At 51.7% G+C, this 11,692-nt stretch overlaps 3 protein-coding genes across 3 annotated transcripts; 2 read left to right on the top strand and 1 right to left on the bottom strand.

Annotated features, from left to right (window-relative positions):
• Window positions 1-227: 227 nt before the first annotated feature.
• ETH_00016600 (DEAD/DEAH box helicase, putative) lies at window positions 228-5,948 on the top strand (the record flags this gene model as incomplete). Its single annotated transcript, XM_013373195.1, has 10 exons — window positions 228-770; window positions 937-1,055; window positions 1,210-1,352; window positions 1,633-2,052; window positions 2,321-2,723; window positions 3,510-3,795; window positions 3,927-4,209; window positions 4,745-4,989; window positions 5,276-5,357; window positions 5,734-5,948. The coding sequence occupies 10 exons, from the start codon at window positions 228-230 to the stop codon at window positions 5,946-5,948; spliced, it is 2,739 nt and encodes a 912-aa protein (XP_013228649.1).
• A 2,148-nt stretch (window positions 5,949-8,096) lies between these two features.
• ETH_00016595 (glutaredoxin, putative) lies at window positions 8,097-9,245 on the top strand (the record flags this gene model as incomplete). The annotated part of the gene is made up of 4 exons (XM_013373194.1): window positions 8,097-8,311; window positions 8,437-8,497; window positions 8,817-8,945; window positions 9,198-9,245. The coding sequence occupies 4 exons, from the start codon at window positions 8,097-8,099 to the stop codon at window positions 9,243-9,245; spliced, it is 453 nt and encodes a 150-aa protein (XP_013228648.1).
• Window positions 9,246-10,190: 945 nt separating this feature from the next.
• Window positions 10,191-11,116, bottom strand: ETH_00016590 (Eimeria-specific protein, related; the record flags this gene model as incomplete). The annotated part of the gene is made up of 2 exons (XM_013373193.1): window positions 10,191-10,600; window positions 11,026-11,116. The coding sequence occupies 2 exons, from the start codon at window positions 11,114-11,116 to the stop codon at window positions 10,191-10,193; spliced, it is 501 nt and encodes a 166-aa protein (XP_013228647.1).
• Between the last annotated feature and the right edge of the window lie 576 nt (window positions 11,117-11,692).

The following is an 11,692-nucleotide window of genomic DNA, read 5'->3' as shown; positions in this document are numbered from 1 at the left end:
AGGCAACAGCAGACCAAGAAGGACGGCAGCACAAAGGCTCCGTAAGGCCCTCAGCGCATGCACGGTGGCAAAGGCAGCAGCTGCAGCAGCAACTTCAGCAGCAGCTGCAGCGACTGAGGCGGGCTTCATGAGGAAGTCTGCGAAGGTCGGCCGGTATCATCAAGGGGAGCAGCAGCCGCTGCAGCAGCAAAATCCATCAAAACAGCAGCAGCAGCAACGGTAGCAGAATGGCAGCTGCAGCCGCCTCTTCCCGTCAGCCTGACGAGGGCATTGGCGCGGAAGGCACCAGCCACCGCCGCCGACGGCTCGCCCCCAGCCAAGATGGGGCCCCACGCCACAAGGGGCCCCGGGGGCCCCCCAGGGGGGCCCCCGGACGAAAGGGCCGCCATAGTGGCGGCCAGGGGACCGGGGCCCCCCAGAAGCTGCGGCAGCGGGAGAAGCTGGAAATAGCGGAGCTGCAGCAGCGCATTCTGCTGGAGATGCCTCCTCCTGGGGGCCAGTGGCTGCCCCCGTCGCTTGCTGCAATTCAGGAGCAGCAGCAGCGCGCCCAAAGCAGCAGCAGCAGCAAGGGGGGGAAGCACGGCGTGTTGACTGACAAGGTGTTCGCAGACTTGCCTCTCTCGGGGCTCACGCAAAAGGGACTGGCAGCTTGCGGCTTCAGCCGACTGACACAAATCCAAGCAGCAGCAATTCCGCATGCACTTGCTGGCAGAGATGTCAAGGCGCAGGCTAAGACGGGCAGTGGCAAGACCCTCGCCTTCGTTATCCCCGTAAACATACTCTCCTGTTGCTGCTGCTGCTGCTGCTGCTTCCGGGGGACGGGCTGGAGCTGCTGCTGGCGCTGCTGCTAACGCCTTTGCCGTTGCTGCTGAGGGTGCTGCAGTGCTGCTGCTGCAGCCGCTGCTGCTGCTGTTTAGGGGTGGGGTTTCTGCGCAGATATTGGAGCGCCTCTTCCGGGAGGAGATCTGCGGGCCAGATGGCACTGCAGCAATTGTTTTGACTCCCACAAGAGAGCTAGCTGTGCAGATCTTTGACGTGTTTAAAGCGGTTGGCCAGTGAGGCTCTCCTTGCTGCTGCTGCCGCCCCTGCTGCTGCTGCTGCTGCTGGGGGTCGGGCTAGAGCTAACCGCTGCAGCTGCTGTTGATGCGTCACTGCGCTTGCTGCACCAGTGGTGTCTCTGCTGCTGCTGCTGCTGCTGCTGCTATTCAGACATCACGAATTCTCGATAGGCTGCTTAATTGGGGGCAAAGGAGTGGAAGCTGAGGCAGAACGCATTGGCCAGCTAAACATAATTGTTGCTACGCCTGGCCGCCTGCTGCAGCACATTGATGAGTCCCCCATGTGGGATGCAAGTAGACTTTTAATCCTAGGCAAGCCTTGCCTCTGCTCCTGTTGCTGCTGCTACTGCTGCTGTTGCTGCTGCTGTTGTTGCTGCTACCTCTGCTGTTCCTGCTGCATTCGTTGCTGCTGCTACTGTTGCAGCTCTGACTTGCGTTTGCACCGCAGCTGGGTAGCATGACCCTGCAGCCAAGAAAGCAGCAGAAGCAGCAGCACCAGCTGCTCCTGCTGCCGCTGCTTTTTTTCTTCACATTGCAGCCCGTCTGTCTTGCGTTTTTTACGTCCCTGCTGCAGCCATAGATGAAGCAGACCGCCTGGTGGACTTGGGCTTTCAACAGACAATGGAGTTGATTGTTGCTGCTCTGCCCCCCACAAGGCAGACGCTGCTGTTCTCTGCGACTTTGCGCAGCGCAGTGCACAGGCTGGGGGTGCTGCTATGCAGCAACAGCAGCAGCAGCAGCAGCAAGCCTGAGTTCATTTGCACCGACGATTTGCGGCCGTCAGACCCCCAGCAGCAGCACCAGGAGGGCCAGCAACAGCAGCATCAGCAGCAGGGGCTACTGAAGCAGACGTACATGGTAGTGAATGAAAAGCACAAAACTTCGGCATTGTTTTCTATTTTGAGGGCCCAATGCAAAAAGAAGATAATTGTTTTTGTCTCTTCTTGCAAACAGGCAAAATTCATACACGACGCATTCAAGCAACTCAAGCCCGGTGAGCCTTCCCCCGTGCTGCGGTTGCTGCCGTTGCTGCTGCAGTTGCTGCTGTTGCTGTTGTGGCTGCTGCTGCTGGTGCTGACACGACTTTTCAGCCAGCACAGCACCCCGCTCCTGCAGCTCCCCGTTGTTTGAGATGCCACTAAGGCCTCGGGCTTCGGACAATTGTGAGGCTTAAGAGCTTGAAATTTACTATTATACATTATATTCTTGGCACAATATATAAAATATTCTTAACATAGTGTTTGTTATTGCGCTCTGCGCAGGCTTGTCTCTGCTGTATTTGCACGGGCGCCAGAAGCAGCAGAAGCGCCTGGATGTGTTTCATGACTTTGTGTCTCGCACTTCTCCTTGCTGCTTAATTAGCACCGACTTGGCTGCCCGCGGAATAGACTTTGTGCAGTCTGGGGGCCTCCTGGGGTCCGCGGGAGGCAGTCGAAAGAAGAAGCAGGAGGAGGCAGAGGGGGCCCTTTCTGCTGTCGATCTTGTTATTCAGTTCGACTGTCCGGACAGCACAGAGACGCACCTCCACCGCATAGGCAGGACAGCAAGACTGACGAGGAAAGGACACGCTGTGCTGCTGCTACTGCCTTCGGAAGCCTCCTTTGTGCTGGAGCTGCAGGCTAAAGGGGTCGGCACAGAGCCCAATTTGCAGCCGCACCACCTGCTGTTGCTGCTGCTGCTGTGCTGCTTCTCCTGTAGCCGTTAATGCCGCCTTTAGCCACAAGCCTTACACATCCTCGACGTCTGCTGCTGCATCGCTGGGCTTTCAGCGCAGCGTGCCCCTTGCTGCTGCTGCTGCTGCAACCGACGTGGCTGGTGCAACCTGCGTGGCTGTGCTTATCGCTGTATCATTTTTGGCCGTTTGGTTGCTTTCGATGCGACATGTTGCACCGCAGGGAATGCTGTGCCTGTCAGTTACTGTGGGTATTGAATCAGCTGCTTCGCTGTCGCTTTTATTAGCACTTTGCTGCTTTCTGTCCTTTTCTGCCCGCAGATGGTTCTGCAAAGGATAAACATGAACCCCAAGAAAGCCATTCGCATTGAAAGCAAACTCCAAGCACTCCTTGCTGCCGAGTCCGTTCCTCCGTAATTCCGGTTTTAGGGTTTATGGCGTGCAATGCAGGGTCCAGGGTTCGGAATTCGCCACTGACGCTGCTTAGGGCTGGCTGTTAGCTTTTAAAGTGGAGGAGTCCTTTGAGTGGCACCATGGAGGGCGATTTTGCGAGTGGTCCAAGGCGCGGCTGGCTTGCGTTTTCCTGTTACTGCCGCTGCTATTTTTTGTGCTGCTGCTTTCACTTCTTTTGCTGTTTCTATTTCTCTTGTGATTCCCGTTTCTGCAGCCATTTCATGTGGGTAGACTTCCTGCTTCCGCTGCAAACAGTGTTGCTGCTGCAACTTTTGCTGTGGGTGGCAACGGTGGCCTTGTTGCTGGTGCTGTTGCGGCTGCTGCAGTCCGTCTCTCAAGGCATTGGCACAACAAGCTGTTTCTGCTTATTTGCGTTGTCTGTCGGTGATGCCAAACAAAAAGATATTCAACGTAAACGCTATCGACCTGCAGCAGCTAGCTCTTTGCTACGGCCTTTCCATTGCTCCTTCAATAGAGCATTTGGCAGCCACAGACCAGCAGCAGCAGCAGCAGCAGCAAGGTGAGGGCGAGTTGGACCCTGCGATGTATGGTGGGGCGGTTGCAAACGGAGAAAATAAGAAAAAAAATATGTCGAAACTGGCAAGGCTAAAGGTGAGGGATACGGCAGCTTTCCCCACTACTTTCCCACTGCTGCTTTCGCCGACTTTGCAGTAGCTGCTGCTGCCACTCCTACTGCTGCTGCTTTGAGCCAGTGGGTGGGCGGCTAATAATATGTTTTTCAGGAACAAATCCGCGCAAAGAAGCTACTCAAGCAACAGATGCAACTACAACAGCAGCAGCATGAGCAGCAAGAACAAAAAGAGGAGCAGCATGAAGGGTCTGAAGAAGAAGGCTCAAAGAAAGACAAGCAGCCTCGGAAACCAGGAGTGGTCAGCAGCAAAAATAGCACATCAGCAGATGATGTAGGGGACTTTTTGGAGCTAAAGGAACAGAATGGCGAGCCTCCAGAGGAGTCAGCGAAAGAAAGAAACCAAAAGCTGCAAGAACTGTTGCTGCAGAAACCAGGTAATAGATGCCAGGCAGTTGAATTCAGACTTCAGCCGTTGCAGTTAAGCATTGACGGTTTGAGGGTTTTGTCACGTCTTTGGACTTGACATTCCCCTTGCGTTTTTTTAGCACGGTCTGGATGGCACTTTTTGTCGTTGTGCTCTTCTTGTTCTTGACAAACTTCCAACTCCTCCCTGCCAAATTTTCATTTAGTCTGCGGGATTTTCGTTAAATTCGTGGCAGTCCTCGCCCCCAATTAATCCCGCGCTTCAGTTTTAAGGACATTCGGACCATCGGATACTTATTAGTTATTCTTCCGACACACTATGTGTTTCTGTGCAACTCCCCTTGTTTACACGCGAGCTGAAGCTGTGGGCACCTCAGGAAGTCGTGCATTGTTAGGGTCTGCGTTTGTCTCCATGAGTCTGTCTGTTTACTTTTTCTGTTGGGTTCAGCATACACACTAGTCAGCTTGTTATTTTGGTGCATTTTTGCGCGCGCACATTACTGTGTTCTGGTCTCTTGTACTTCTGGATTTGTTTCTCTGCTGCAGCGTACCGAAGGGAACGGCTGCAGTTTCGCGCGGATGGTTCGGCGAAGATAAAAGGGCTTGCTGCTGCTTCCTCTAATTCGCACATTATCTTTAATGAAGATGAAGAGACAGATGAAGAAGCGACACAACAGCCAGAAACACAAGCCGGCAACAGCAGCGGCGACAGTGGCGTGACACAGGAGCTGCGGGAAACGTTTCTGCAGCGAATGAGGGCCAAGATGGAGTCCGTGCACCAAAGTGACAAGGTGCTCAATGAGAAAGAAATCCCGAGTCGCTTAGCATCTGTCATATTTCTCGTTATCTGCTTGATTTAATTCTGTTACTTGAGTGAAAATAACCAAGCGTGGCCAGTTTAGGGTGCATGTTACCGCAGCAGGCGGCTTGCTTGCACGCGATATGACAGTCAGATAAAAGTCAGCTGAAAGTACCGGAAACAAACATAGCTCTGCTGAAACCAGTGAAAAGGGCTTGATTAGCTGCCCATTCTACGCTGAGACCTCAGGAGCGCGTGTTGTGCCACGGGATTTGCAGGCCCGCGACCAACAAAGGGTGAAGGAAAGACACTCAAAGAAAAGGAAGAAAGAAAGGATGGCCCGGCAGGGAGAAGCAGCGGGTGCGGCTCAATCATGCGTTTGTTTTGTTCTGGCCATTTTGTCTTTATTGCTGTGTCCGTGTTCACGTGTGTGTGTCTCTTCGCTTGTTTGTCGCTCTTTTTCCTCTATTGTTTGTAGCTTTGTCTTTGTTTTCCGTTTCTATGTGCTTACTTGTGCTCAACCACTTTTGTTTTTGTCTTTAATTGCAAACGCGCGCCTCTGAATAGCGTATGTGAGAAAGTTCACCAAGCAACACAGTCTGAATTGAGAAAGTTCACCAAGATCCAGGCAAATCTCGACTCTCTTCTCCCTCCATTTGTATGTGCACTTATAGTAAGGTTTGTTCGTTTTTGTCTTCCATGGATATGTCTTTTTTGTTGTTTCTTTGCTCGGCAGGAGGAACTGTAACCGTTCTGGACGCAGGAGATAGCGGCAGTGAAGTGGCGGCATCAGATACAACTACAACCGACTCAGATGAAGATGCAGGGGCTCACAGAGATAAAATGAGCAAGAAGGGATCTCATCAACCCCCTAAGAAAAAGAGAAAAGAAGTGTCACTCTCTCTAGAAGAGCTAGAGCGACTAGCACTGGAGGGAGCGGGAGAAATGTAATGAACAATGCGTGCACGCAAACGTTTTATGAATGTAGGCAACGCATTCTTTTAGACCTTTGTTGACTGCTTATCGCAAAGATGAGCTAGTAGTTTGAAGGGGCGAGCTAGTTAGTCTGCCAATGCATTGCTGCCAGTAAGTGGAGTTACAGGTGTTGCTCGCTGTTCGAAGCGATACTAAAAAAAAGGCGACGTATTCATATTTTACCCGCAGAGGGAGCTTACAGCAGTGTTTCTGCAGCCAAAATCAGCCTTCCAGCGAAGCTTTGAACATAAACACAAAGTAGGTGTTATCTGTTCTGGCAGACGTGCTAAGCAGTCATTGGTAGTTAATCTGCATTCGAGATAATGAGGTGCGGGATCCGCTGCGGAAGAGCTAGGGGAACTTCACTCCTGGCTTAGAAAGAACTCGACGGGTCCAGCCACAAAGTGCACAACGGATTCTTCGCCCGATGGAATTCTGGCGCAGACCAGCTCTGTAAACTAACTGGTAGCTATGGCTAAGTCAGCTACTGCAAGACTGGGCAACAAAGACGAGCCCGGCGTCGCCGCCCATAAAGATATGCTTTTGTCGCATCTCGTGGGACTCAACACCAACACATTCCCACTACATTATCAGCCGCCACGGTACGCCTCGGCGCCTGGTGCAAAGCCGTGGACGGCGGACGTCATTCTACACCACAGGCGGCTGCGGCACCCCTGTGCAATTAAAAAGCTTGAAGTACGGAACTCTACTAATTCTGTGGAGCCTGACCCACTCTACAATGAGCTGCTGGAAGGCACTTCGGGTGCCGCCAGCCACCATGCGCTGATTGCTTTTGCTGGACGCATGGGGCCCCAGTAAGGTCGAAGGGTGAGGACAAGCCCAAATGTCTTGTGTAGTAAGTAATTTGCATGGATTACGGTTTTATATTTGTCGGCTAGTGAGTGCTGATAGTGTGTGTCTGCGGCTGCTGCTACGCCGTCACACAAAACCGTTAAACCAAGCACAGTAGGCAGTTTAAGTTGACTGTTGAAAAAGTAATAAAACAAAGCTTCACACCTAACTGCGCACATTCCAGAGGGTTTTACACGCGACTACGCGTAATAGCCACTTTTTCATACTGTAGCTGGCCATTCAGCACTTGCATTAGTTCCAGGCCTCAAAATGAAATTAATCCGTCCGCTCACATCTGCTGTTTTAACCGAACGTATTCGTACCTGTTCGTCTATTCGCATGTCTTTGAGCCCAGCACAAGGGAATCTTAACAAAAGCTTAGCAGAGAACAACTTTAGCGGAGCAGAAATAGGAAGTACCACAGAGACACCGCTAGCCAGGACGAAGGCACGGCAGGAAGAGTAAAATACGTGTCTTTGCCTCCATAGTTGCTGCCGTTTGCCCATGCACTTCCCCAAAGTCCACTGAATTCAATAACAAACACATATGGCTAGATCGCCTGACTTTTCATGGACTAGAGGACTTGTCACTCCCTGTGCTCGTGTTTCTGCTAGGACGCGCTGCCGTGCTGCTTTATCCTCATCTGCCTAGTATATTCTGTGCATATGAATCGTAGAAGCTACACAATGCAGGTCATATTTCGTGGCTGAGATAGTTACTGATTGTCCAATGCGAGAACATGCCATGTATGGTGGCTGAGACAGGTAGATTGTTGAATGCGAAAACGATCTACATAACACTGATAAATTGCCGGCACAGCCCTCCTACTGCGCCCATACCCACAGCTAACGCAAAAATAACCATCGCTTAAAACTAAGCCTTTGAATTTTTGAAAATCTGGATTCGAAAAGGACTTAGAATAGATGCCAATGTAGTGCCTGCTTCTGTGCGGCATCCAGCCAGCGAAGCAGCAGCAAGTGCCTGGTCGGCTACTCCGGCATGCATGAGACGCTACGATTTCACGGGGCGTGTGAGATTAAAAAGTACCGTAACAATTGTGTGTATCACTCCAGAACGTACACAAATAATTCAATTCTAGTAAGTACCCAGCTACCTGCAAAAGTGCTCTGCTTTCCATCGACTTCAACAGTCTTTAGTCCTGCACATCAGTGGATGGGGCTGGCGCGGTAGCAAATGAGCTGTGACATTGCCTGTGGTCTGCTCGATTGCGTAGATTCAGCATTTTTTAGTAATTGGCTTTGTGTTTTCAAAATGGTAGCCCTGATTCCGGTCCCTCCCCCGGGTGCCTTCATAAATCTGCTTTACCCTGCTGCCTTTGCAGGTCGCATTTGGGCGAGAGCCAGACTGCGCTACAATTCTTGTCGAACTCTCTTCGCCTCCACAATGGCACTAAACAGCGCCCAGGATGTTCCTCAGTGGGTTGACAGCCTTGTCAACGGACACAAGGTCACTATCTTCGCGAAAACGTATGTCCTACAGCGGCAGAGTCGAAGCTTCGCTTTTTCGCGGTTTCTGTAGCCAAGGGAGAGAAGCTGAGTTTTGGTCAGTAAGCCTGAAGAGGCTTATGTTGCGTTGCGTTTCGTGTTTGAAGGCACTGCCCCTACTGCCAGGCTGCTATTGCGGCCCTGAGGAGCTTGAATGTTAGCGACATGGTGAGTTTATCGCTTCAAAATGAAACCTGTAGATCTCTGTATATGTAGACGTACTGTCCAACCTTTGTGCCGGTATCATATTTAAATTAGTATGGTTTTCGTTCGGTCTCCAGGGCAGCAGTTGGTGGTGTTGCGTCTTTACTGGTCGTTTTCATTGTTGCCTTTTTTGAAACGCGTACCATGCCTTAGGACAATTTTTGTCTTTTGTTATTTCGTTGCTTTGATTTTTTTGTTAACACCTTCAGTATGTTCTCCACCTGTGTTCGGTGCATTACCTGTTTAAATTTTCACATGTGCCGTGTCTTTTTTCTTGCCCCAGCACGTGGAGCAAATAGAGAACAACCCTCACTGCAACGCCATTCAAGACTATTTGAAGGAGAAGACAGGTGCAAGATCCGTGCCTCGTGTATTTATAAATGGCACTTTCTTTGGAGGCGGCGATGACACGGTGAGTTGGTTGTCAGTTCATCTTAAGAATACCGCAACAGACCTAGAAAGACACGACACTGCTCAGTGCAAATGAAGCAAAAGGACACAGAAATTAAGTGTGTGCCGTGTCGGTTTAAGGGAATGTTGTAGCAACTTTTTGTGGGTTCGGTAGGGACCGCTAGACTTGTATTCTGGAAGTGCAGAAGCGCACTGAGAGTAAACGCGCCTTCCGGTGACCGGCTAAGTGCTTTGCGTTCCCTGCTTCTTTCAGGTAGCGGGAGTGAAGAATGGCACTTTGCAGAAGTTGATCGCAGCTTGAAACTTTGATTTTCCGTTTCCCAGCGACGCACAGCCACGCAAATAAATGCGTATTTCGGATGTCCAGACCCGGGTCCACGCAATGCAGTGCAGCTTTTAGCGAGCTCGCAGAGTGTATGCTTGTGAATGAACAGACTGTGCTCCGGCTTGCCCAGCCCGTTGCTCAGTACGACGCCTGGAGCCATTTGTAAAAATAACGTTTCCAACCGCAAATTTCCCCGGCCTAGTTTTTGATGAGCCTCTACAGGGCTATGTACAACACATCATACAGGGAACCTCGCCTCAGCTTTGCAAGTACGCATCCGCAGAAATGACGCAGAGGGACGGCCCATAGAATCCTGAAACTGGCACGGCACCAGCGGCAGGACCCAGTGGCCGAACTGCGTTGCCGGACGACGGCTGTCGCTCTACCTATCTACAGAAGCATCTACCTGCACGCTAGCACATGACTTATCGATGGTTGTCCAGTAAAAAGTTATGCGCAGATAAAACCTGTGCCAAGCATTGACTGCAAAGCGCTGACGGCGAATCTACTTCAAGAAAAGCCACGTTGTTTGTATCCGAACATTCGTCGCCTCGCGGTGCCACTGCAGCTGGCGCTCAAACAGCGGCGAAGCCAAAAGCCCGCCACCACCGTCGCGCACAACTCGTCTGGAGGGCAGCAGTTGGCGGCCCCCCCAGCCCACGAGAACCCACGCGGGTGGCTGTTGGGAGGACAGAAGAACAATGACACGTTTGACGACATCTGCGTCCCCCGTGAACAGTGTCATGCACCACCACTTGAAACTCGACCGGAGGAACGCACTTCACCATATCGCCATCGCACCCCCCAAAACAGATCTAGGCATGCAACAAAATCGCGCATCACGCCGGACAAAAGTGTCTGTGTTGACGGACGTTAGCAAAATGAACATAAATGCAATACAGTGCCATGGAATTTTCAGATCTACTGCTCGCCGTTGCCAGCAGATCCCTCCTCCTGCTGCTCCTTCTGGCGGATGGCGCCGCTCAGTCCCTCCTTCAGACCAACGATGGTAGCCAGGGCGCCCTCATCAATGCTGTTCTGGAACTGGCTGAGGAACTTGAGGTAGTCGGGGTCCTTGATGATCTTCTGCATGGTCTCGGGCCAGTTCTCGTTCACGGTCTGGAGCATGCTGCGCATCATGGGGTCCACCAGGGAGGCGGCGAAGGAGTCGCGCTCCTCGGGGGAGATGAGACCCAGGCGGATGAAAGCGTCGACGACGGCGTCGAGCTCCTGCTGGCTCATCTCGTCGTAGTTGAGGTGCATGCCCAGAGCCTCAGGTGAGAAAGCAGACCAGTCAACCTGGCCCTCACCGTTGAAGATTGCGCTCAAATCTGTAAAGAAAAAAACAAAGAGGACCGGCAATGAGTGACACTCACACTTTAAAGCACCCGCAAACGCTACATACAACATGGAACCCGTCAAATCGCCCACAGCAAGTGGCCACCCCGTAGAGTGGGGAACTGCAGCGTTAGCGGCAGACACAGCGCATCTACCGCACCCCATTCACTGGCAACATGCTGGAAAGAAGAACCAGAAAACTACATGAAACATATTCAACAAATACCCGCCTTGGGGGCCGGCACGGGGGAGAGGCCAAAGCCGCTCCACGCCGAGTGCCCCGACCCCACGCGGGGAGGGAGAAGATGGAATGATGGACAACGCCTGCGACTACCAACAGAAGAATGCCCCTCACGACACAAAAGAAACAATTCACAAGATCTAAAATGAGAGAACCAGAAAGCGACACTACACTCACCCTCAGGCTTCATCTTGTTGTTGCTGCCATCATCTGAGGCATTGACGGCGACAGCAGCGCCCAAAGCGACGGTGAAGAACAGGCCCTTCATTTTCGATTTGTTAATTGGAAAAGAAACCAGGTATTCGAACAGATGACTGCAGAGAAAGACGCAAATGCTCAACTGATATCCACTACAGAATACCAGAACCGCCAACATAGAGCAGGGGGAAGCAACCGCGACGGAGGAGCAGAGCGACGCGCCCTTCTGGTGCATCAGCCACCCCTACAAGCGGCAGCACCAGACCTCACAGGCTGTACGGTCGCTCACGTTTTGTAGTATGTCTTAAATTTTCTGCTTCTTAATAGTATTTCTTCAATTTTTAGCAGAAAGCTTAACCCGCATTGAGCCTAGTTTATACCAATGTATATACACAAACGCCCTCCCCCCCAGGCGCTTGGGAGGGAGCGACAAGCCAGCGTTAGAGAGGCGTGCCTTCACCACGTAAATAAATTTCACCATTTTCGCTAGTCCATTGCTTTTTAATTTTATATTTTGTGTTTTAATTAAGAAAAACCGATACCAAAGGGCCCAAACGGTCCCCGGTAGAATCGCGGCTGTCGTTGACCCCCAGGGCGAAGGTTCGTACGCTTGTCATGATCCCACGCAGATGACTCCCAAGACGTG

This window comes from Eimeria tenella, genomic scaffold (genome assembly GCF_000499545.2).
Source record: "Eimeria tenella Houghton genomic scaffold, Eth_scaff124, whole genome shotgun sequence".
Lineage (NCBI taxonomy): Eukaryota > Apicomplexa > Conoidasida > Eucoccidiorida > Eimeriidae > Eimeria > Eimeria tenella.
The sequence above is the reverse complement of the archived record's forward strand: the minus strand, read 5'-3'. Positions and strand labels throughout refer to the sequence as shown.